The sequence below is a fragment of the Triturus cristatus genome, chromosome 3_1 (genome assembly GCF_964204655.1).
Source record: "Triturus cristatus chromosome 3_1, aTriCri1.1, whole genome shotgun sequence".
Classification (NCBI taxonomy): Eukaryota; Metazoa; Chordata; class Amphibia; order Caudata; family Salamandridae; genus Triturus; species Triturus cristatus.
In genome coordinates this window covers 812,617,309-812,643,257 of record NC_140583.1, presented here as the reverse complement: position 1 = coordinate 812,643,257, position 25,949 = coordinate 812,617,309, and the positions used below count along the sequence as shown (strand labels likewise).

The 25,949-nt window shown below is 45.1% G+C and overlaps 1 protein-coding gene across 1 annotated transcript in view; it reads right to left on the bottom strand.

Annotated features, from left to right (window-relative positions):
* PRMT2 (protein arginine methyltransferase 2) overlaps positions 1-25,949 on the bottom strand; it is a 453,544-nt gene that overhangs the window by 253,644 nt on the left and 173,951 nt on the right. The window contains exon 3 of the mRNA XM_085646208.1: positions 17,392-17,577. Coding sequence (XP_085502334.1) covers positions 17,392-17,577 — 186 coding nt within the window. The remainder of the gene's footprint in view (positions 1-17,391; positions 17,578-25,949) is intronic.

Sequence of the window (25,949 nt, the reverse complement as noted above, 5' to 3'; positions counted from 1 at the left end):
GTGACGTGATATGTGCTGGGTCGCGCTGGGAGCGCGACTCCCGCAAAAAAAAATTATGTTCCAAAATGATATGTATGTGTCTTTAATATACATATTAGGGCAAGAGATTATCTAAGATAGTCATAAAAATAATATATTTGTACTTCTAATAAACGTATATTATTTTTAAATATATTTTCACGAAGTCGGGTGCGTGCATCGTGAGTGCAGAGAACCAGTTCAGCAGAACTGCTTTAGAGCCAGAGAACCAGGTCAGCAGAGCTCTTTAAAGCAGCTCTGCTGACCCGGTTCTATGGCTCTAAAGCAGCTCTGTTGACCCGGTTCTCTGGCACTAAAGCAGCTCTGCTGACCCGGTTCTCTGGCTCTAAAGCAGCTCTGCTGACCTGGTTCTCTCCCTCTAGAGCCAGAGAACCAGGTCAGCAGAGCTGCTCTAGAGCCAGAGAACCAGGTCAGCAGAGCTGCTATGCGTCATTTGCACATAATGTATGTGGAGTGTTTCTCGTTTGATTCCCTTCCACCAATTATCATGGCTATATCCTAACGCAGTGCAGGCATTCTACCCGGATTGCGGCTATATGATTAACAGCAGCGTAATTTGTTTGACAATCCGGGTTTGAATCATGCCAATGGTTTATCTATTTTGGACTGGAAATAATCATCAAGTTATTGTATGCTTTAATTTTCAATTTATTTCTTTGAATTGATTGTGAAATCGTTATGTACAGCCATATATGAGTATTTTGTCTATGTCTACACGTAACTGGGGTCACGGCACCTTTAAATAGCCACGTTCAATATATGCTAATCATGTGATCAAGACCGCTGTGTCGGTCGAAACGCGTCTGAACCTATCCTTTGTTTAAAATAAATCGAGCATGAAAATCTGAACCAGCATTTGAGTGTCCGTGTCTTTTGGGAGTACCGGCTGGTGCTTCGGAAGGAGGATTCGATATATTTATATGTATATATATATATTTTCACAGAAAAAAACATAGGTTTCAGGGGTGTTATAGTTAGCAGAGCTGCTTTAGAGGGAGAGAACCAGGTCACCAGAGTTGCTTTAGAGCCAGAGAACCAGGTCAGCAGAGCTGCTCTACAGCCAGAGAGCCAGGTCAGCAGAGCTGCTTTAGAGCCATAGAACCAGGTCAGCAGAGCTGCTTTAGAGCCAGAGAACCAGGTCAGCAGAGCTGCTCTAGAGCGAGAGAACCTGGTCAGCAGAGCTGCTCTAGAGCCAGAGAACCAGGTCAGCAGAGCTGCTTAAGAGGCAGAGAACCAGGCCAGCAGAGCTGCATTAGAGCCAGAGAACCAGGCCAGCAGAGCTGCTTTAGAGCCAGAGAACCAGGCCAGCAGAGCTGCTTTAGAGCCAGAGAACCAGGCCAGCAGAGCTGCTTTAGAGCCAGAGAACCAGGTCAGCAGAGCTGCTTTAGAGCCAGAGAACCAGGCCAGCAGAGCTGCTTTAGAGCCAGAGAACCAGGTCAGCAGAACTGCTTTGGAGCCGACTGACTGACACCGACTGACACTGACTGACTGATACTGATTGACTGACACTGACTGACTGATACTGATTGACTGAGACTGACTGACTGATACTGATTGACTGAGACTGACTGACTGACACTGACTGACACTGACTGACTGATACTGATTGACTGAGACTGACACTGACTGACACTGACTCACTGAGACTGACTGACTGACACTGACTGACACTGACTCACTGAGACTGACTGACTGACACTGACTGACACTGACTGACTGATTGACTGACACTGATTGACACTGACTGACTGATTGACTGACACTGATTGACACTGACGGACTGACACTGACTGACTGACTGACTGACACTGACTGATTGACTGACACTGACTGACTGACTGACACTGACTGACTGACTGACACTGACTGATTGACTGACACTGACTGATTGACTGACACTGATTGACTGACACTGACTGATTGACACTGATTGACTGACACTGACTGATTGACTGACACTGATTGACTGACACTGACACTGACTGACTGACACTGACTGACTGATACTGATTGACTGAGACTGACTGACTGACACTGACTGACACTGACTCACTGAGACTGACTGACTGACACTGACTGACACTGATTGACACTGACTGACTGATTGACTGACACTGATTGACACTGACTGACTGACACTGATTGACACTGACTGACACTGATTGACACTGACTGACTGACTGACACTGACTGATTGACTGACACTGATTGACACTGACTGACTGACTGATTGACTGACACTGATTGACACTGACTGACTGACTGACACTGACTGATTGATTGACTGACACTGACTGACTGACTGACACTGACTGATTGACTGACACTGATTGACTGACACTGACTGATTGACTGACACTGATTGACACTGACTGACTGATTGACTGACACTGATTGACACTGACTGACACTGATTGACACTGACTGACTGACACTGACTGACTGACACTGACTGACACTGACTGACACTGACTGACACTGACTGACACTGACTGACACTGACTGACACTGACTGACACTGACTGACTGACACTGACTGACTGACACTGACTGACTGACTGACACTGAATGACTGATATCGACTACTACTCTCTCTCAGCTACGCACTCTCAGCTACGCACTCTCAGCTAGGCACTCTCTACTACTCACTCTACCTCTCTCTACTACTCACTCTCTACCTCTCTCTACTCCTCACTCTCTACTCCTCACTCTACTTCTCACTCTACTTCTCACTCTCTACTACTCCCTCTCCGCTACTCACTCTCAGCAACTCACTCTCAGCTACTCACTCTCAGCTACTCACTCTCAGCTACTCACTCTCAGCTACTCTCTACTACTCCCTCTCTACTACTCTACTACTCCCTCTCCGCTACTCACTCTCAGCTACTCACTCTCAGCTACTCTCTACTCCTCACTCCTCATTCTACTACTCCCTCTCTACTACTCCCTCTCTACTACTCCCTCTCTACTACTCTACTACTCCCTCTCTACTACTCCCTCTCTACTGCTCCCTCTCTACTGCTCACTCTCTACTGCTCACTCTCTACTGCTCACTCTCTACTGCTCACTCTCTACTGCTCACTCTCCGCTACTCACTCTCCACTACTCTCTACTCCTCACTCTACTACTCTCTCTTACTCTCTCTACTTCTCACTCTCTACTACTCTGTCTTACTCTCTCTACTTCTCACTCTCTACTACTCACTCTACTTCTCACTCTCTACATCTCACTCTCTACTACTCTCTACTGCTCACTCTCCACTATTCGCTCTCAGCTACTCTCTACTCCTCACTCTACTTCTCTCTCTACTACTCTATACTTCTCTCTCTACTACTCTATACTTCTCTCTCTACTACTCTATACTTCTCACTCTCCACTACTCACTCTCCACTACTCACTCAGCTCTCTACTCCTCACTCTACTACTCGCTCTCAGCTACTCTCTACTCCTCACTCTACTACTCACTCTCTACTACTCTCTCTTACTCTCTCTACTTCTCACTCTCTCTACTTCTCACTCTCTACTACTCTCTCTACTTCTCACTCTCTACTACTCTCTCTACTTCTCACTCTCTACTACTCTCTCTACTTCTCACTCTCTACTACTCTCTCTACTTCTCACTCTCTACTACTCTCTAATACTCAGCCAGAGAGCCAGGTCAGCAGAGCTGCTCTAGAGCCATAGAACCAGGTCAGCAGAGCTGCTCTAGAGGCAGAGAACCAGGTCAGTAGAGCTGCTTTAGAGCCAGAGAACCAGGTCAGCAGAGCTGCTCTAGAGCCAGAGAACCAGGTCAGCAGAGCTGCTCTAGAGCCAGAGAACTAGGTCAGCAGAGCTGCATTAGAGGGAGAGAACCAGGCCAGCAGAGCTGCTTTAGAGTCAGAGAACCAGGCCAGCAGAGCTGCTTTAGAGCCAGAGAACCAGGTCAGCAGAGCAGCTATAGAGCCACAGAACCAAGTCAGCAGAGCTGCTATAGAGCCACAGAACCAGGTCAGCAGAGCTGCTTTAGAGCCAGAGAACCAGGTAAGCAGAGACGCTGTAGAGCCAGAGAAACGGGTCAGCAGAGCTGCTTTAGAGCCAGACAACCAGGTCAGCAGAGCTGTTGTAGAGCCAGAGAACCAGATCAGCAGAGCTGCTCTGTAGCCTAACAACTAGGTCAGCAGATCTGCTGTAGAGCCAGAGAAACCAGGTCAGCAGAGCTGCTCTAGCTAACACTGACTAGCTAACACTGACTAACTGACACTGACTGACTGACACTGACTGACTGACACTGACTGACTGACACTGACTGACTGACACTGATTGACTGACACTGACTGACTGACACTGACTGACTGACACTGACTGACTGACACTGACTGACTGACACTGACTGACTGACTGACTGACACTGACTGACTGACTGACACTGACTGACTGACTGACACTGACTGACTGACTGACACTGACTGACTGACACTGACACTGACTGACTGACACTGACACTGACTAACACTGACTGACTGACACTGACTGACTGACACTGACTGACTGACACTGACTGACTGACACTGACTGACTGACACTGACTGACTGACACTGACTGACTGACTGACACTGACACTGACTGACACTGACTGACTGACACTGACTGACTGACTGACACTGACTGACACTGACTGACTGACACTGACTGACTGACACTGACACTGACTGACACTGACTGACTGACACTGACTGACTGACACTGACTGACTGACACTGACTGACTGACTGACACTGACTGACACTGACTGACTGACACTGACTGACACTGACTGACTGACACTGACTGACTGACTGACACTGACTGACACTGACTGACTGACACTGACTGACTGACACTGACACTGACTGACACTGACTGACTGACACTGACTGACTGACACTGACTGACTGACACTGACTGACTGACACTGACTGACACTGACTGACTGACTGACACTGACTGACTGACTGACACTGACTGACACTGACTGACACTGACTGACACTGACTGACACTGACTGACACTGACTGACACTGACTGACACTGACTGACTGACACTGACTGACACTGACTGACACTGACTGACTGACACTGACTGACTGACACTGACTGACTGACACTGACTGACTGACACCGATTGATTGACACAGATTGACTGACACAGATTGACTGACACTGATTGACTGACACTGACTACTACTCACTCTCAGCTACTCTCAGCTACTCACTCTCAGCTACTCTCTACTACGCACTCTCTACTACTCACTCTCTACTACGTGCTCTCTACTACTCACTCTCTACTACTCACTCTCTACTACGCGCTCTCTACTACGCGCTCTCTACAACTCTCTACTACTCTCTCTCTCTACTACTCTCTCTCTCTACTACTCACTCTCTCTACTACTCACTCTCTCTACTACTCACTCTCTCTACTACTCACTCTCTACTACCCACTCTCTACTACCCACTCTCTACTACCCACTCTCTACTACCCACTCTCTACTATTCACTCTCTACTATTCACTCTCTACTATTCACTTTCTACTATTCACTCTCTACTATTCACTCTCTACTACTTTCTACTACTCACTCTACTACTCGCTCCCAGCTACTCTACTTCTCACTCTACTTCTCACTCTACTTCTCACTCTACTTCTCACTCTACTTCTCACTCTACTTCTCACTCTACTTCTCACTCTCTACTAATCTCTCTACTTCTCACTCTCTACTACTCTCTCTACTTCTCACTCTCTACTACTCTCTAATACTCAGCCAGAGAGCCAGGTCAGCAGAGCTGCTCTAGAGCCATAGAACCAGGTCAGCAGAGCTGCTCTAGAGGCAGAGAACCAGGTCAGTAGAGCTGCTTTAGAGCCAGAGAACCAGGTCAGCAGAGCTGCTCTAGAGCCAGAGAACCAGGTCAGCAGAGCTGCTCTAGAGCCAGAGAACTAGGTCAGCAGAGCTGCATTAGAGGGAGAGAACCAGGCCAGCAGAGCTGCTTTAGAGTCAGAGAACCAGGCCAGCAGAGCTGCTTTAGAGCCAGAGAACCAGGTCAGCAGAGCAGCTATAGAGCCACAGAACCAAGTCAGCAGAGCTGCTATAGAGCCACAGAACCAGGTCAGCAGAGCTGCTTTAGAGCCAGAGAACCAGGTAAGCAGAGACGCTGTAGAGCCAGAGAAACGGGTCAGCAGAGCTGCTTTAGAGCCAGACAACCAGGTCAGCAGAGCTGTTGTAGAGCCAGAGAACCAGATCAGCAGAGCTGCTCTGTAGCCTAACAACTAGGTCAGCAGATCTGCTGTAGAGCCAGAGAAACCAGGTCAGCAGAGCTGCTCTAGCTAACACTGACTAGCTAACACTGACTAACTGACACTGACTGACTGACACTGACTGACTGACACTGACTGACTGACACTGATTGACTGACACTGACTGACTGACACTGACTGACTGACACTGACTGACTGACACTGACTGACTGACTGACACTGACTGACTGACTGACACTGACTGACTGACTGACACTGACTGACTGACTGACACTGACTGACTGACTGACACTGACTGACTGACACTGACTGACTGACACTGACTGACTGACTGACACTGACTGACTGACTGACTGACACTGACTGACTGACTGACACTGACTGACTGACACTGACACTGACTGACTGACACTGACTAACACTGACTGACTGACACTGACTGACTGACACTGACTGACTGACACTGACTGACTGACACTGACTGACTGACACTGACTGACTGACTGACACTGACTGACTGACACTGACTGACACTGACACTGACTGACACTGACTGACTGACACTGACTGACTGACTGACACTGACTGACACTGACTGACTGACACTGACTGACTGACACTGACTGACACTGACTGACTGACACTGACTGACTGACACTGACTGACTGACACTGACTGACTGACACTGACTGACTGACACTGACTGACACTGACTGACTGACACTGACTGACACTGACTGACTGACACTGACTGACTGACTGACACTGACTGACACTGACTGACTGACACTGACACTGACTGACACTGACTGACTGACACTGACTGACTGACACTGACTGACTGACACTGACTGACTGACACTGACTGACACTGACTGACTGACTGACACTGACTGACTGACTGACACTGACTGACTGACACTGACTGACACTGACTGACACTGACTGACACTGACTGACACTGACTGACACTGACTGACACTGACTGACTGACACTGACTGACACTGACTGACACTGACTGACTGACACTGACTGACACTGACTGACACTGACTGACTGACACTGACTGACTGACACTGACTGACTGACACTGATTGATTGACACTGACTGACTGACACTGATTGATTGACACAGATTGACTGACACTGATTGACTGACACTGATTGACTGACACTGACTACTACTCACTCTCAGCTACTCTCAGCTACTCACTCTCAGCTACTCTCTACTACGCACTCTCTACTACTCACTCTCTACTACGTGCTCTCTACTACTCACTCTCTACTACTCACTCTCTACTACGCGCTCTCTACTACGCGCTCTCCACAACTCTCTACTACTCTCTCTCTCTACTACTCTCTCTCTCTACTACTCACTCTCTCTACTACTCACTCTCTCTACTACTCACTCTCTACTACCCACTCTCTACTACCCACTCTCTACTACCCACTCTCTACTACCCACTCTCTACTATTCACTCTCTACTATTCACTCTCTACTATTCACTTTCTACTATTCACTCTCTACTATTCACTCTCTACTACTTTCTACTACTCACTCTACTACTCGCTCCCAGCTACTCTACTTCTCACTCTACTTCTCACTCTACTTCTCACTCTACTTCTCACTCTACTTCTCACTCTACTTCTCACTCTACTTCTCACTCTCTACTAATCTCTCTACTTCTCACTCTCTACTACTCTCTAATACTCAGCCAGAGAGCCAGGTCAGCAGAGCTGCTTTAGAGCCATAGAACCAGGTCAGCAGAGCTGCTCTAGAGGCAGAGAACCAGGTCAGTAGAGCTGCTTTAGAGCCAGAGAACCAGGTCAGCAGAGCTGCTCTAGAGCCAGAGAACCAGGTCAGCAGAGCTGCTTAAGAGGCAGAGAACTAGGTCAGCAGAGCTGCATTAGAGGGAGAGAACCAGGCCAGCAGAGCTGCTTTAGAGCCAGAGAACCAGGCCAGCAGAGCTGCTTTAGAGCCAGAGAACCAGGTCAGCAGAGCTGCTTTAGAGCCAGAGAACCAGGTCAGCAGAGCTGCTATAGAGCCACAGAACCAGGTCAGCAGAGCTGCTTTAGAGCCAGACAACGAGGTCAGCAAAGCGGTTGTAGAGCCAGAGAACCAGGTCAGCAGAGCTGCTTTAGAGCCAGAGAACCAGGTCAGCAGAGCTGCTATAGAGCCACAGAACCAGGTCAGCAGAGCTGCTTTAGAGCCAGACAACGAGGTCAGCAAAGCGGTTGTAGAGCCAGAGAACCAGATCAGCAGAGCTGCTCTGTAGCCTAAGAACTAGGTCAGCAGAGCTGCTCTAGAGCCAGAGAACCAGGTCAGCAGAGCTGCTCTAGAGCCAGAGAACCAGGTCAGCAGAGCTGCTCTAGAGCCAGAGAACCAGGTCAGCAGATCTGCTTTAGAGCCAGAGAACCAGGTCAGCAGAGCTGCTCTAGCTGACACTGACTGACTGACACTGACTGACTGACACTGACTGACTGACACTGACCGACTGACACTGACTGACCGACACCGACCGACTGACACTGACCGACTGACACTGACCGACTGACACTGACCGACTGACACCGACCGACTGACACCGACTGACACTGATTGACTGACACCGACCGACACTGATTGACTGACACTGACCGACTGACACTGACCGACTGACACTGACCGACTGACACTGACCGACTGACACTGACCGACTGACACTGATTGACTGGCACTCTCTACTACAGACTCTCTACTACAAACTCTCTACTATGCACTCTACTACGCACTACTACGCACTCTCTACTGCGCACTCTCTACTGCGCACTCTCCACTGCGCACTCTCTAATACGCGCGCTCTACTACTCTACTACTCACTCTACTACTCTCTACTACACGCTCTCTACTACGCGCTCTCTACCACTCACTCTCTACTACTCTCTCTTTACCACACGCTCTCTACTACGCGCTCTCTACTACGCACTCTCTACCACGCTCTACTACTCACTCTATTACTCTACCACTCTCTCTTTACCACTCTCTACTACTCACTCTTTACCACTCTCTACTACTGACTCTTTACCACTCTCTACTACTCACTCTTTACCACTCTCTACTACTCACTCTCTACTACTCACTCTCTACCACTCTACTATTCACTCTTTACTACTTTCTACTACTCACTCTCTACTACTTTCTACTACTCACTCTCTACTACTTTCTACTACACGCTACTACTCGCTCTCAGCTACTCTCTACTCCTCACTCTCTACTACTCTCTCTCACTCTACTTCTCACTCTACTTCTCACTCTACTTCTCACTCTACTTCTCACTCTCTACCACTCACTCTCTACCACTCACTCTCTACCACTCACTCTCTACCACTCACTCTCTACCACTCTCCACTACTCACTCTCCACTACTCTCTACTCCTCACTCTCTACTACTCTCTCTACTACTCACTACTTCTCTCTCTACTACTCACTACTTCTCTCTCTACTACTCACTCTCTACTACTCTCACTCTCTACTACTCTCTCTCTACTTAACTCTCTACTACTCGCTACTTCTCTCTCTACTACTCACTCTCTACTACTCTCTACTTCTCTCTCTACTACTCACTCTCTACTACTCTCACTCTCTACTACTCACTCTCTACTACTCTCTCTCTCTACTACTCACTCTCTCTACTACTCACTCTCCTTCTCTCTCTACTACTCACCCTCTACTACTCACTCTCCACTGCTCACTCTCCACTGCTCACTCTCCACTGCTCACTCTCCACTACTCGCTCTCAGCTACTCTCTACTCCTCACTCTACTCCTCACTCTCTACTACTCTCTCTTACTCTCTCTACTCCTCACTATCTACTACTCTGTCTTACTCTCTCTACTTCTCACTCTCTACTACTCACTCTACTTCTCACTCTCTACTACCCCCTCTCTACTACTCTCTACTGCTCACTCTCCACTGCTCACTCTACTTCTCAGTCTCTACTACTCTCTACTACTCACTCTCTACTACTCACTCTCCCCACTGCTCACTCTCAGCTACTCTCTACTCCTCACTCTACTACTCGCTCTCTACTACTCTACTACTCTCTCTTACTCTCTCTACTACTCTCTACTTCTCACTCTCTACTACTCTCTACTACTCTCTCTCTTCTACTCACTCTCTACTACTCACTCTCCACTACTCGCTCTCAGCTACTCTCTACTCCTCACTCTACTACTCACTCTCTACTACTCTACTACTCTCTCTACTTCTCACTCTCTACTACTCTCTCTACTTCTCACTCTCTACTACTCTCTAATACTCTCTCTGCTACGCTCTACTACTCTCTCTACTTCTCACTCTCTACTACTCACTCTCTACTACTCACTCTCTACTACTCTCCACTACTCGCTCTCCACTACTCGCTCTCAGCTACTCTCTACTCCACTCTACTTCTCACTCTCTACTACTCTACTACTCTCTCTTACTCTCTCTACTTCTCACTCTCTACTACTCTCCACTACTCACTCTCCACTACTCACTCTCCACTACTCACTCTCCACTACTCACTCTCTACTACTCGCTCTCTACTACTCGCTCTCAGCTACTCTCTACTACTCTACTACTCACTCTCTACTACTCTCTACTACTCACTCTTCCACTCACTCTCTACTACTCTCTACTACTCACTCTACTACTCTCTACTACTCACTCTACTACTCTCTTACTCTCTCTACTACTCTCTCTTACTCTCTCTACTTCTCACTCTCTACTACTCTCTCTACTTCTCTCTACTAATCACTCTCTACTTCTCTCTACTACTCACTCTCTACTACTCACTCTCTACTACTCACTCTCTACTACTCTCTACTACTCACTCTCTACTACTCTCTACTACTCTCTACTACTCACTCTCTGCTACTCTCTACTAACTCTCTACTCTCTCTCTACACCTATACCTCTACACCTCTACCTCTACACCTCTACCTCTACACCTCTACCTACCTCTCTCTACACGCACACATATGCACATATACATATGCATTTAAATATGTATGTGTGTATATATATATACACATACATAAACATATATATATAATCTGCATATCTATATAAATACTAATATAAATGCATGCATACATATACATATATGCATACATATGCATGTTATGTACATGAAAGTTTGAAAAACACTAATACAAGCAAAGCTAAAAAGCCACCTAATTACAAACAGAACTGCTTTAACTTAAACGAGGGCGAGACCTACTGCATTTTCAATGCTTGTTTACTTTGGTTCCATCAAGAAGGCATTCAGATGTGTCACACATTTGCCATAAATTCTGAATGGTAGCACTCTAGTTGCTCATTAGATCACTGTAGTAAAGCTACTGCTCACCAGGGAAGTCTGCTGCTGGTATTCAAAGCGCATGTTTCTGTCTGCATGTCAGAATTTTTTAATGAAATAGAAGAGGATTTGGGAAGTCAAAATGTGCCCTAATTTTTCTTTCTGCAGCACTAATCATAATTTCTATGGCAAAATGAACCCCCTCATTGTGTTCCTTTGCAAATTAAATGTTTTAAGTGTTACCACTTTATTCCAATCAAGATGGCTTCAGGTGTGCCATACTTTTGTCATAAGTAAGACTGTTAGCGCTCTAGTTTTTCTTTAGAACACTCTGGGACTTTGTCATTGGGCTATACTTGCGCTACATCTGGGTGATATTTGTGCTACATTTGGGCTCTTTTGTCTCTGGTGGCCATCTTGGGAGACTTATTTGTTATGAAGTTTCCTAATTTCCTCATTTTCTACAGTCTCCTCAGTAGGAATACTTTCAGTTTTTTAATTTGATTCCATCAAGAAGGCATTCAGATATGTCACACATTTGCCATAAATTCAGAATGTTAGCACTCTAGTTGCTCATTAGATCACTGTAGTAAAGCTACTGCTCACCAGGGAAGTCTGCTGCTGGTATTGAAAGTGCATGTTTCAGTCTGCATGTCAGAATGTTTTAATGAAATAGAAGAGGATTTGAGAAATCACTCAAAATGTGCCCTAATTTGTCTTTCTGCAGCACTAATCATACTTTCTATGGCAAAATGAACCCCCTCATTTTGTTCCTTTTTAAATTAAATGTTTTAAGAGTTACCACTTTATTCCAATCAAGATGGCTTCAGGTGTGCCATACGTTTGTCATAAGTAGGACTGTTAGCGCTCTAGTTGTTCTTTGGAACACTCTGGGAAGCTGCAGTAGAACACAAAGGAATCAAATGATAGTCTCTGCCCTTGTTGGATGTACATGTTTTACTGAGAATGTCAGACTTCATTCTCACATGACTGTGAAAGATAATGTTAATTTACAGAAAATATGCTCTCAGTTTAGTTTATAGATCACCTTCCAAACCTCTGTGGGAAAAGCATGAGAAAATAGTTTTCTCTCAAACATGATTCATGATATCCCAGCAGAAGGCTTTTTCACATGGTAAAATCACCTTAGAACATACCACAATACCTAAAGTGAGTATGGTACCATCCACAAATGATTTATAATGTAACTAAAGTCTTAAAACCTTCTATTAACTGCAATGCTTTTTAATGAGGTGCTATCATGTATATTGGTCCCAAGACGGCTGCCAACACTTCTTGGATGAAGTGCTGACAGCCAATCAGATCTCACGATGAGATGTTTGGTTAGGCTCCGCCCAGATATATATGTGATTTTACTTTTGATTTTCTCTGGAACTACTGAACGGATTTACACCATTTAAGCAAAAGGCACGACTCTGAACCAAGGTCTAACTTTCTGCCAAATATGGTGTAATTCCGTTCAGCAGTTCAGGCTGTAGCTGCGACTAAAGGTCCCTATGGAAAATTGCATGGGGAAAACACGTTTTGGGACCCCCCTTTTTTCTCAGCTCCCGCTTGACTAATCACCCCGAGACTTTCAGGATAGGAGCGGTCCGGAGCGGGCCACGAGTATTGAACATTTCGCAAAGATTCGTCAACCGGCGCCAATGTTATTCTAAATAGAATGTTGCGGATTTCCTATGGATAATAGGTCCTAACTATAACTACCTACTGGCGACCGCCAGTAGGTAATAGATATATATATATATATATATATATATATATATATATATATATATATATAAAAAATTGTTTATTCTTTTCACCATGTTTATAATACTAGTAAGATTGCTTTGTTTTATCAGCCTAATAAACGCAACTCATTCATTCTATGCAAGAGACTATGATTGTTTCAATAAATGTATTGAACATTTTATTTGTATCTTTCTTGTGTTTACCATAAGCATGCATAAATAAACAAAAAAGGTATGTTTCCACAATTACCTTGGGCATCAGAGGGTCATGTTCGAAGTTGCTAATACTACATGCAACCCCAAGAACGTTAGCGGTTCGGGTGAGCCACTGTGAACTATCTAGGAACTGGGTCAACATTCTCTGATGGTGTAGATGGACTCAGTCCCTACAGTCGGAAGTTCTGTCATCCTAATATGCAGTCCTACCTTTTTAGTGAGAACCATATAACATGTTCACTTATTCAGAAAAAGACAAAAGGAGACACTACAATGGAGTGCACGCACGGGTACAGCCAAAAAGTTCTCACATGATGCTGAGAAGCTAGGAGACTGTATAGTACAAGTTCCTGTGTCTCTCCCTAAAACATATATTTTAAGGCAAACATTGGGATGTAACTTGAAGGTAAACACAGGAAAAGGGGTGGAAGCTTTTCTCGGAAGAAAAAAAAACAACTGTGCTAACACTTCATTTTTCATTTGCTCCTAAGTCAGCACTCTCCAGCAGGTCGAGAAGGGAGTCATGTTGGAAGGCATAAGGAGAAGTAAAGGATCCCTTAGGAAAATTCAAGATCTTAATTACTTTTGTATTTGCTTTTCAGTTTGTTAATGTATACCTTGCTCTTAACAGACTTTATCAACTGTCAAAAAGACAAACAAGAGGCTGCACCTAGAAAGTGTGAATTAAACTGTTATTATTAAAAAAAATAGACACACTATGTATTAAGCAGTGGTACAGCGATACCTGACACAGGGTTGAGAAGTTGGAGGGTAAGTAAAGTGGACGCCGGTGTGTACAATCCTAAAGACACCATTAGGATTTGGGGGGGGGGGAATACTCTATACATCCATTTCTACTGACCTCTATTCAAAGCTGAGAATAGAGGAATATGAAGAAAGAACATGACAGCTTAATATCAGAATATCAAAATATTAGTTTCTCAGAGAAAGCTACACCTCATTAGGAAAATCATGCCAAATGCCAATCGAAGATTACTGGTCCCCAAAAGTGCCCTGGGTGACAAACCAGAATCAAGTCAAGGTTCTCAACTACTAAGGTAAAGGCAGCATATTTGAGGGCTGCAAGTAGCAATGATGGCCCGGCGAGAAAAAAGTAAGACCAGCTTTAACCCTGACTTTGCCACTGGTGATAAAGCATTCTGCTGTAAGGACGGCTTCTCAGTGGTAGGAATGTAAAATATGCCAGGCTTACCCATCAGACTGAAATCAATGATTCCTGACAGAACACACCGCATCACCAATGGTGATAATCTCTCCAAGTACTCCAATCAAATAGCTCACCAACTAAGTGGCAAAGGGGCATTTTTAGAAATGTGGAGTGGATGAGGGAAGAGAAATGACTAGACTTTAGCGATCCAATTGTAGCTATGTATGCCTATGGTGAGCTTGTAGAAACAAGCATCTATACAATATTTAGTTGGAGTTTAGATGATGCATCCAGAAACCTGGTACACAAGTAATTAAATCTGACGTGGGACTGGCTGAAATTGAAGGAGCTTTTACTTGTAATAGCATGAAAACTAATGTTTTTCTAGTTTGGTGCCAGGGCCAATATAGCCATTAGTAGGTTTATCTTAACAATTCCTAGTAGCATCTTTGACTTAGCCTTTCTGTAACGGTAACCAAAGAGAATCATCAGCTGGCCATAAGGCAATTTTTCCTGTCACCTGGGCCATCCCACTAAGGATTTCAGCACAATAGGTTTGGGTTATTAGACAGCTCCACCATGAGGGAACAGTCTCCCAATTAATCACATCCAATGAGGGGGTCACTGTAAGACCATGTGAACATTTTAGGGATCTTAAGGATCATATTGGATCCCAATGCCGTCTATGTTGCATTTCGAAACAGTCACAGAATGTGCCGAGTGGAAGATATGTGACATATGTTACCGCTGAACTTTTCCCATAGCATGGCAGAAGTTCCCTTTCTGTCTGCATATGACTTTAAACTGTGCTACAGCTTTTAGATCTTGTTTTGAGTCACTAATACAGTTTGAATACTAAGCCTTTACACACAGTTATTGTGTTCATCATCTTCTCAGTTTTTTCCACATTTTCTTCTTCATTTGTTATTTTGACCACAGACCCACAGCAGATCTTGCACTATGTGTGAGATAGCAGCTACTCCTCTATAAATGACCGCAGTGCAGCTATTGAGTCTGGTATGTGTTTTGTGATATCCAAAGCTGGCCAGCCTTAAGAAGCGTGTCGAGGTCTGGGAAGCAAAAACCAGTTTATTTGGAGAGCAATAACATCTTCACGTCACTCCTGTGTTATTTTTGTTCCATGAAAATCTCTTTATTAGACACCATTCGGGTCTCTAAACAAATGCCCTGAGATTACACCCATTGGACAACAAGTTACATTTGAATACAAGACATGTCAACATATCTCTATCAATGTCATACGCCTGAGTATGGAATGGAAATCAATTAATCCGATCCGGGGATGCTATTAATTACAGTTCAATACTTTTATGCATGATAACTTTCCTGTCTTAGCTTCTGTAATTTTCAGTGATCTCAAATATTTTACGAACTATACAGCACTGGCGCAAGCAAACTAAAAGCGACTCAACTGCAATTGCCCCACTGGAAACAATAGGGAGTATGCATACCTTTAGAATACAAGCTGATAGTATCACCTGACTAGCAACTCCCCACCCCCAGGTTAGAAATGTGTCAATTACGCTACCCCTTCTAATACATTTAAATACAGATGCCCAATTTGAATTATTTTGCAATTAGGCAGATCCTCTGCAGGCTGCTTTAGAAAGAAGAAATACATTTACCTTTAACGCTGCATAGTTTTAATTTACAAAAAGAACTACAATGCATTTATAACCACGCTAAAGGCAAAGCCTGACATCAGAGTATGTGCTCTGGGACAAAACTCTTCCCAAAAGCATTAGGTAAGAGAAAACAATTACCTCCTTTTCTCAACTCAGATGAGGCGCACTCTTTCTTCTTACCACAAACTTGTGCTCTAGGTGGAAAGCTAAGTAATAAAATGTCCTTCACCATTCCTTTTCCATAAACTTTGCCAAACTCTCGAACTGGTAAATTAACAAGCATAGGTAAGGCCAATATGTCTTGATTTAATGTATGCAGCGTTATCACAAAGGAGTTAGGCACAAGGGAGAGAGCCGGCAGGAACAGACACACAGGCCTACGTTACAACAAAGTAGTCCCTCATGCAGTTCAATGCAAGAACTTGGGTACAAGAGGAAGTATACCCTAAAACAGCCAACAGCATTAGGTGAAAGATGATTACTCCATTGGAATGAGGCAAGACTTTAGAGACAAAATATCAAGTCAATTGCTGAAAGACACTGGTCGAAGAAAGCCAATAGTTGAATAGGGCAGGCCCAAAGTCCACTCTGGATATTGTTAATAATAGAATTATTTACACCTTTGCTGTCAAAAGTTAAACCTAAAAATATAGGTGACACACAGAATGGAAGTAGTCTGAATGGGAGCCCGAGGCAGTAAAAAGGAAAATTAAAAAAAGTGTAAAAAGTGTATGTATGTAGGATGCAGTTCTTGGTTGAGAAGAGCAGAAATAGGGTGCGTACATTAGGATATCAAAGGTTTGGTGCCAGAGTATCCCTATAATACGACTGGTGGCGTATATGTAAGTATATATAGTAGCATTGTCAGAATAGGTTTGAGGAACACATATGAGGGTGCCACTGATCTTGGAGGGTGGGGGGAAGGGAGGGTCGAAAGCTGGGTGTCCTTGTACAGGGAAATCATACACTTTGTACTTACTAGAGTTCCATAAGAGCCAAAATACTCTGTATCCTGCCAGACATCCACAGGCTCTTGAACCTCCTCCGAAGCCTTCATTATGTGATTGGTAGGAACATATCCCTGGTGTCCATTCAGCTCCGCCCACAACCAGTCGGGGGTAACCATTTTGTAGACTAGAAGTTTGTCCCCTTGTACGAAACTGAGCTACAAAAGAAAAAGACAAATGCTCTTTGAACTGAAAATGATATGTCAACCAGCAACATGACAAAAAGGTACTCTTGCCGTAGTCCATGAATTTGGTTGAATTTAGTTCAAAAGTGGTTCACAGTAAGAAACAAGCATTTGCAATGCAATAGGTATCGCAATTGCGAGATTTTGAGCTATTGGCATTGTAAATGACAATGCCTTTTATTTAGGTGTTTAAAAAGCCGGCAATAATAAAAGGTATTGTTATTTATAATACCAATAGGTCGAAGTTTCAAAGTTGTAAGATCTATTACATTGCAAATGCTTGTTCTTGCAGGGTTCAAGGTACATAGATATGAGACACATTGCACAGTTGTTTTGGGAGGAGCCGGGACGTATGCGTGTGCAAGGAAGAGCACATGGCTGTGTGAGGAGGAGCCGGGACTCACAGGGAGTGAGGAGGAACACACAGTTGCCTGAGGAGGAGCAGGGCCTCATAGGGAGTGAGGAGGATCACACAGTTGTTTGAGGAGGAGCCGGGCGTTCTAGGGAGTGAGGAAGATCACACAGTTGTTTGAGGAGGAGCTGGGCCTTCTAGGGAGTGAGGAAGATCACATAGTTGTGCGAGGGGGAGCAGGGCCTCATAGGGAGCGAGGAAGATCACACAGTTGTCCGAGGAGGAGCAGGGCCAAGATACAACAATTCCAATTCCCCGATTTGCCACACTTTATAAATCCTGATTGATTGACAACTGCTTCTATGTTAAACCTCATATTAATGGCCAGGGGTAGATGCCGTGAAACAGTCCATGGGCTGGATGATTGTTGCAAATGTTACTTAAAGCTTGCCTGCACTGGACCTTCGAGTAAATAAAGTCGGAACCAGGTCTGCTAGGAACTGAATCTGTGCTCCATTATCTATACACATATCTCCTACAGACACTCGTCCCTTCGGCAATTGTACTTCCCACTGGCGTAGCTAGGGGGGGGCGAGGGGGGCGGTCCGCCCCAGGCGGCACAATTTTGGGGGTGGCCGCGCGGCACTGGTCGCCCGTTGCGGCCGCGGCGGCTTTATAATTTATTTGGGTACACTGTGTTCCCAAATAAATTATAACGGCTGCCGCGGCCGCAACCGGGCACCAGTGCCGCGGGCGCGGGCGCGGCCCAGTTTGAAAGTGTGCGCTGAGCGCACTTAGCACTGACCAGCCTCCTCGCTACTAATGACCGCCGTCGGAAACATTAAAAAAATACATGAATTTTTTTTTCAGCCCTGCCCTCGCAATGAGAACGACGTAGCAGTGATGCATCACGCGCTTCACGCTACGCGCTCTCGCGCTCATTCTGGCCTGGGGCAGTCAGTGCTGATACCTGGGTAATTTGATGGCTCTGGAGACAGGTCTGGCGGCTAAAGAAGTTCGAACCAACCTCGCCCCTGCCTGCCATAGAGACCCTGGAGCGAGTCACGAGTGAGGTAAGAGGCAGATGGGCGGTGATAGTCCTCCCTTTCTCCTGCTGGGCCGGCCCATTAACGTATGCTGATTGAGGTGGGCAGGGGGCCTGAGCAGAAGTGTGGTCTCACTTGCAATGATGTATGGCGCTCAGCAGTGTGAACTAAACTATGCATTTTTTTTTATCCAAGTAAAGTTAATAAAACATGCCCCCCACCCGCCCTCTTTCTTTTGACAACACTTAGCTGAAGCACTGTTTTGCGAAAAGGCAATACGTAAATGTGGGCCACTTTTTTGGTGGGGCCCTGGCCGATTTGTTATCCTAATCTAATCCTGGCTCGGGGTAACCGCCTGCCTTGAGTGTGTGAGGATTACATGAACTGAATCAGAGGGCACCGATTTCACTGCTGAGGCCGATATGATCTCGCATTGCTCAAACCCATGTGGGAAGGTGTGATCTGTGTCCAGGGCCGGTTTAGTGCTTGTGGCACCATATGTGACAATGTTTGTTGGTGTCTCCCCCATCCATGGTGAAGGTGATTTCCACCTCCACTAAGGATTTCCTCCCCACCACCTTTTAACAGAGCCCCTCAAGTCTCGATAACCAATCTTTTTCAGACGCATTTAATTAGTTATATAGTGCCACTCATGCATGTGTAGGGTGTCTGAGCACTTTGCATCACACACATTGCATAGGGACAATCAATCATACGTGTGTTAATCAGCATATAGGAAATGTTACATAAGCCAGAGGTCTACAAGGTGTATGAGTGACATATAGTTAAAAAGTGCTTGGTCTGGGGAAGTGCAAACTGAAAACGGAACACCAAAGTTAGGGGTTCTCTTTAATAATAAGAATTGATTCAACCCAAATGAATCCTTTTTGCAACATTAACCTATGCTCTAACCTATACTTTGCAGTGTGCATGCAGTTCTTCGATGACAATTAATAATTCACTGCTCTATTTTAGGATTTTAACTTATAAACTTCAAGTAACGAAAGGATGTCTCTTTTAATAGCAGTAACTCACTGACCTATTTACATTATATGCACTTTGTGATCTGCATGACATAAGTTCTTTGCAGCAGGCATAATAAACCTTTGAGTTAGTTTATGATCAGTCAAAACATCAATTACAGGTTTCCCATCTTTCTCTTCCTTTTTGCTTACAGTGTGTGTGTGTTTTACCCTCCCTACCTCTCGCACAATGTCTGAAAAATAAGTGCTAGTTCTTAAAACGTGGCCCATACCGACCACCATCGGCTCTAATTAAACACTGCATACATGCCAACGTTTTCAAAGAGGGGAGTGGGAGATTTTTAAATGAAATTGTAAGAGGGCATTTTGCCCATTGGCTTCAGTGGCGTAGCTGGGGGGGGGGGGGGTGCAGTCCGGCCCAGGCGGCACCATTTTGGGGGCGGACAAAGGCATTTAGATAAGGCTCGGCTTGCTTTCGTGGTCGTTCGGGGACGGGCAGAGAAGGAATAGGACTCGGGCAATGTCCTCTTCTTTTTTGTGCTGGCAGCTGTCCCCCCACACCCCATCTTCCTATTATTCCCTCTCTTTCTGTCTTGCTCCTCACTTACTGAAAACCATAACTTGAACAAACGGTTCACAACCTCTTTCCTTCTTTCATTTAGTTGCTTCCCTGCGAAATGGATCCAAAAAAGAAGTGCAGCGGGATGGACAGAAATAGAAGGTTTTAAATATGAAAAATAAATACATAACTAAATAAAGCAAGACAGAGTGATTGCAAAGTGGCCAGATTGGTTTTATTCACATCCAAACTCATCAACCTCACTTTACAGACTTTGCAGTGAAGCGCTACTTTTGTTTTCTCGTCTTTCTTTGAACAGCATTGTTGTCCCCAGGTGGGGGAAGTGCACCATTCCAGGAGGTACTGCAATACCTGGTTGATGGATGGATTGGAAAACAAAATGTGTACCTTGGCTCTGTTAATGGATGTGGTCTTTTAAACCATACTGCTTACGTTTATTAAGGATATAAGCAATGGACATTGAAACGGTTCCCTTCAGGGCCCTGCAGTCATGTCCTTAACTTTTCAGGTAAAACCACTCACTGATTTCTGAATAGTGAGTGAGAGATCGTTAAGGTAACCATGTTGTTTCTGCTTACATTTCACATGCTTTACTTAATCTTGCATTCCCTATGAGTGGTTGCTTTTACTTTTTTTTGTAGGCAGCGTATTACTCTTATCAAGTGCATAATTTGAATTGAGCCACATCCAAGTGTTTATAGCGGGCACAATTAGGTTGTAGCTGAAGGCAGTGCGAGTTTCTCTCAGTGGGGCAGTATGGTGTTCAGTGGGGGAGAGGATGTGGCACTATGGCCAGAGCTGTCGAATTTGGAACTGGGGAACTGAGTTCAGCCTTCATGACCAGTCCACCAGACCACTCTACTGAGGGAGCATATTCCCATGCTAGACCTTAGAAGGCCCCACTAGACCTTAGAAGGCTTGATGTCTTAGCACAGCAGGTGTACCCTAGTGGTGTCAATTGTGAGTTAACCTTGAAGGCCTGTCCACCACAATCCATACTGAAGTTCATCTCCAGTCTTGCGGGCAGGCCTACGAAGCAGCACACCCTAGAGCAACAGTGATCCAGTCACTGTGACTCTGTCACTGAGGTCACATGAACCTTGAGCAGGTTAGGGCGGTGCGAACGGTGTGACCTCACTGGGTACCTATTTCGGGTGGGTGCGTAGTGTTTGCAAGTATATTATGGTTTAAAAAAAACTTGCTGCCACCTTCCTGGCCTCCAGCAATTTTCAGAAACAATAAAAATGTCATGATAACTTCGGTGATTAATGTTCTTCCTAGAGAGAGATCCGAGTTTTGTCTAGTGGAAGGGTTGACTCCTGGAAAGGTAGCACAGAGGGTTAATATGCCTGCTGCAAAGAACATGTACCATGCAGATCACAAAGTGCACTGCTTTAATGGGGGGACCATGATGAATGGTCATTTAATGTCAGCTGTAGATGGTGGATCCCTGAACAGTGTCATGTATGTGCATGTTTGCATTGTGTGAAGGGGATTACCAGGTAATTGTTCACGCAGCTCTCTGATGGATGTCACATGCGGTTTTTCTGAGTCCCCAGATAGATCATGCAGTCTGTGTGTTCTCTTTTGTACTGCCAGTCACTGCCAGTCACCAGTGTATTCAACTGTGTAGCCTTGGACCGTGTCATGTATGTGCATGTAACTTGCATGATCGAGGTAACTATTAGCGGCGATACTACGTGTCTCTCGGTCCTCTTTCAAGTGCTTGCCGTCCTTTTTCCCCAGCAACTCCCCCCCCCCCCCCAGGGGCGGCAATCTGAGGGTTAGCCCCGGGCGCCACAAGCTCTAGCTACGCCCCTGGTACTTCCACAGCACAATGGACACATATGGAGGACAAAGTAATTTGTACTTGATCTGAAGAGTCGCAATCAGCACAGCAGGCCTGTATTTACGTTGTTGAGAAGTGTTTTTCTGACTACAAAACAGACAGCTTGCGTATGTTGTACACAGAAACAGAGCGACCTGACTCATGCGTGTTTAACACTGCTGAAGCGTCACCTGACATCAGCAGGTTGTCAGAGTAACATACCACAGTGAATACTTTGGCACAGCAGCCATCCTGGCGGCGACACGACTTTGATTTGGTGCTGGGTACGAAGATTATATACAGGGTAGGTTTCATGTGTTCCAACATAGCACCTCATCATCACCTACAAACCACTCTGTTTTTAGAACACGGGTGTCATTCTTCTGCTCAGTCTAAAAGATTTAGAAAAACATTCGTAATATGGTGATGCAACAAAGACACTAGTGCTACACATGCGTTAATTGACAATAACAACGGTAGGTGGACACTGTAAAAGTTACTGAAAAGTACAGTGTGATTTAATGTTATTAAAGCAACCATGCCGGTGTCTTTCTTATATAGAACTGGCTATCACTGAGGGCGGGGTACCCGTGATGCAGGACTGTACGTGAACGGCAAAGGAGTTGTCATGAGGGTGGACACTTTCTCCTAGCTCCACTGGATAACTTACACGCTGCGCTGTCGGTATACAAACAAGGGAGCCCTTATTTACAAGAGAAAGCAAAGCAAATGGGGCCACTCCCTAAGCACAGGCACGTCTCCTAAAGACTGGAGACGTGCCCACAAGGAGCACCGTTCCCGCCCGGCCACAAAAGGGATTAAAAAACAAGCGCGCCCAGAGGATGAGGCAGCAGGGGGAGGGGAGAGAGGAGGGGGCCTGCACCGGTTTCCCTTGCGGGAGCGAGCAGGAACTATCTGTTAATTAGAAACAGATGGTTTCAAAGCTCGCTCCCGCAAGGGAATCGCCAAACGTGCACGCGTTGCCATTCAAAGCAATGCAATGCGTGCACCTTTTTGCCTGAAAAACGGAATTGATTTCTAAAGGTCTCCTCCTATGCATTGCATGCGCGCTGCGTAGGTGAGACCTAAAAAGCACTGCAAGACGCTGCTCAGTTATTGGTTCTGTGTTCCTCGGTTTCTTGATGAACCTACAAGTCCTATATATCCGCACAACCAGAAGGGTCCAGCGGATGTAACGCTGTATTGTTTTCAAACATCTGTCATACTTAGAAGAAGATACAGGTGAAAACATTGGCACAAATGGCTGTATTTTCAACTCATTATCAATTTTGCTTATTTTTCAACTGTTAGTTTCTACAATAAAAACCTTGAAGGATCTACACAAATGACCCCTTGCTGAATTTAGAATGTTGCCTACTTTTTAGAAATGTATAGCTTTCCGGGATCCATTATTGCTTTCACACCCATTTCTACCACTAATTGGAAGGAGGGTTGAAAGCACAAAAACTAGCAAAAATAGACTATGTCCCAGTAAAATCCCAGAACTGTGTAAAAAATATGGGTTTTCTAACAAAAGTCTGCTTGTCCCAGAAAGCTGAGAAGATGATTATTTCAGCACCACAAACCCTTTGTTGATACCATTTGTAGGGAAAATGCTTTCTTCTGCAGCACTTTTTCCCCATTTAAAAAAAACAAAAACAAAAAGCTGTACTTTGGCTAATTTCTGGGTCCCCTCCAGGGCAATCCACAAACCCTGGGTACCTTTAAAATCCCTAAAATGATGGACGAAAAGGGCACACATTTGGCTTGGATACCTTATGTGGACAAAACGTTACAGGGGCCTAAGGGCAAACTACCCCCAAAAGCTAAAAAAAAAAAGCTTAGCACGGGGTGGGGGGGGGGGGGGGGCCTAGCAGCTAAATGGTTGACATAGGGGGAGATGTAGTGTCATGTGAGTTTGTAATGACAGAACCCTTGTGGCTCCTGTTGTAATATGCAGAACTGTGATGTAAGTGTTAGAGCGTAGTGAAGTGAATACAGTTTTACAATGTTGGGTTCATGGTTACACGCAGACAAAGACGTGTAATATTAAGCTTGGTGTGTGGCATTGTCATTGGAGGGTACCAAGGCTGAGGAGAATGCTCCAAAATACAATACCAACTCTTTGACAGCATCGATGAGATAGAGTAACCCATTCATGCTGTCCATCAGATTACTCAAAGCAAATCAAAACAGTGCAAAGTAATGTTGACTTGGAATAATGGAAAGGCGAGCAAAGAGGAGATCAGAGACAAATGCTGCCTCTAACCAAACACTGTGATATTCCGCCAGACTACAAGTCTGCAACTAAAAGCTGTGTATTGCTGACAACACATTGTTGGACAGTTAACCTAGTAAAACAAAAAAAAACACAATTGGTTCATAACATTGAATCTTGTATGATCAGACAGGGCTATGCAGTGTATGAATCCCCTGAAACGTGTTCCTAATCTGAAGCAGATTACTCAATCATGTATTTAATAAGGGGGGTAGCTACTGAATCCTGTAGGGCGCAGGGAAGTTGCTACTATTTGGAGTGGTAAAAATAATTGTGAGATTGATTTTAGGGCACATGGCTACCGAACTGGAAAACTGACAGATAAAACCTAGAAAATTACAACCTCCAGTCCCAAGCAATGAAAAAGCACATTTCAATTTACTTTCTGTACTTTAGCTTGATGCCAGTGATTATGTGCGTGTTTTAGTGATAAGTGTGCTTGTAACAGCACATTTCCTAATGTACTTTCATTGAGCCTTTATGGACTGCCCACAGCTTGCACCAGCGCTCCTTGTACTTTAGACTTCAGGCCGTGCCTGGCCGTGCACACAAGGGAATGTATGGAGATTAAAGCCATACCTCTTGAGCTGTGCAGCTGAGAGAAGGCACTGACATTCCTACCTAATATTATTTCTACTCACCTGCTGCTCGAAAACAGAAGCTTGCCAAAAGCTTGCCCGGGGTGAGATAAACGTTTGCTGCACACACAGGGTACGTTTATGAAGTTTGAGATACGCCGCTGTCCACAGGACTTTGAAAACAGATCGCCTAGTACTTTGTGTTTGTCACCTTTGGGAAACAAAGCGGCACCTGCTCATAAACACTGCGGTGGCTGCGAGCGCAGACCGCTTGTCCCTCACTATGCACTGCAAAGTGCAACGTGGACAATGCATAATTGTGGCGAGAGTGTATTTTAATCCTATTGCAGGAAGCACATCTCGTCTCCGAAATAAATGAACAGTCTGAGACCATGTGAAAGAAGGTTGCACCCAACACCAGTTGACATGTATCTGTTATGTTTGGCTTAAATTTGGGTAACGTTGCCGGGTAAGTATGTCCTGTGCATGCAATTAATTTGTTTGTATTTGAACCTGGCATTTCTCGACACATTCATTTTGAGCAGTGGAAAACAAGCGCGCGGTGGGAGCGTGTGAGGCAGAGAGAAGACGCCATGCGCAGGCACATCGCCTATCCGTGCGCGCACATGGTTCGTCTCCCTTCGCGCACCAAACCAACAACAATAGTCTCGCCAAAGCGAAGCAGCGCATGATCTGCGTT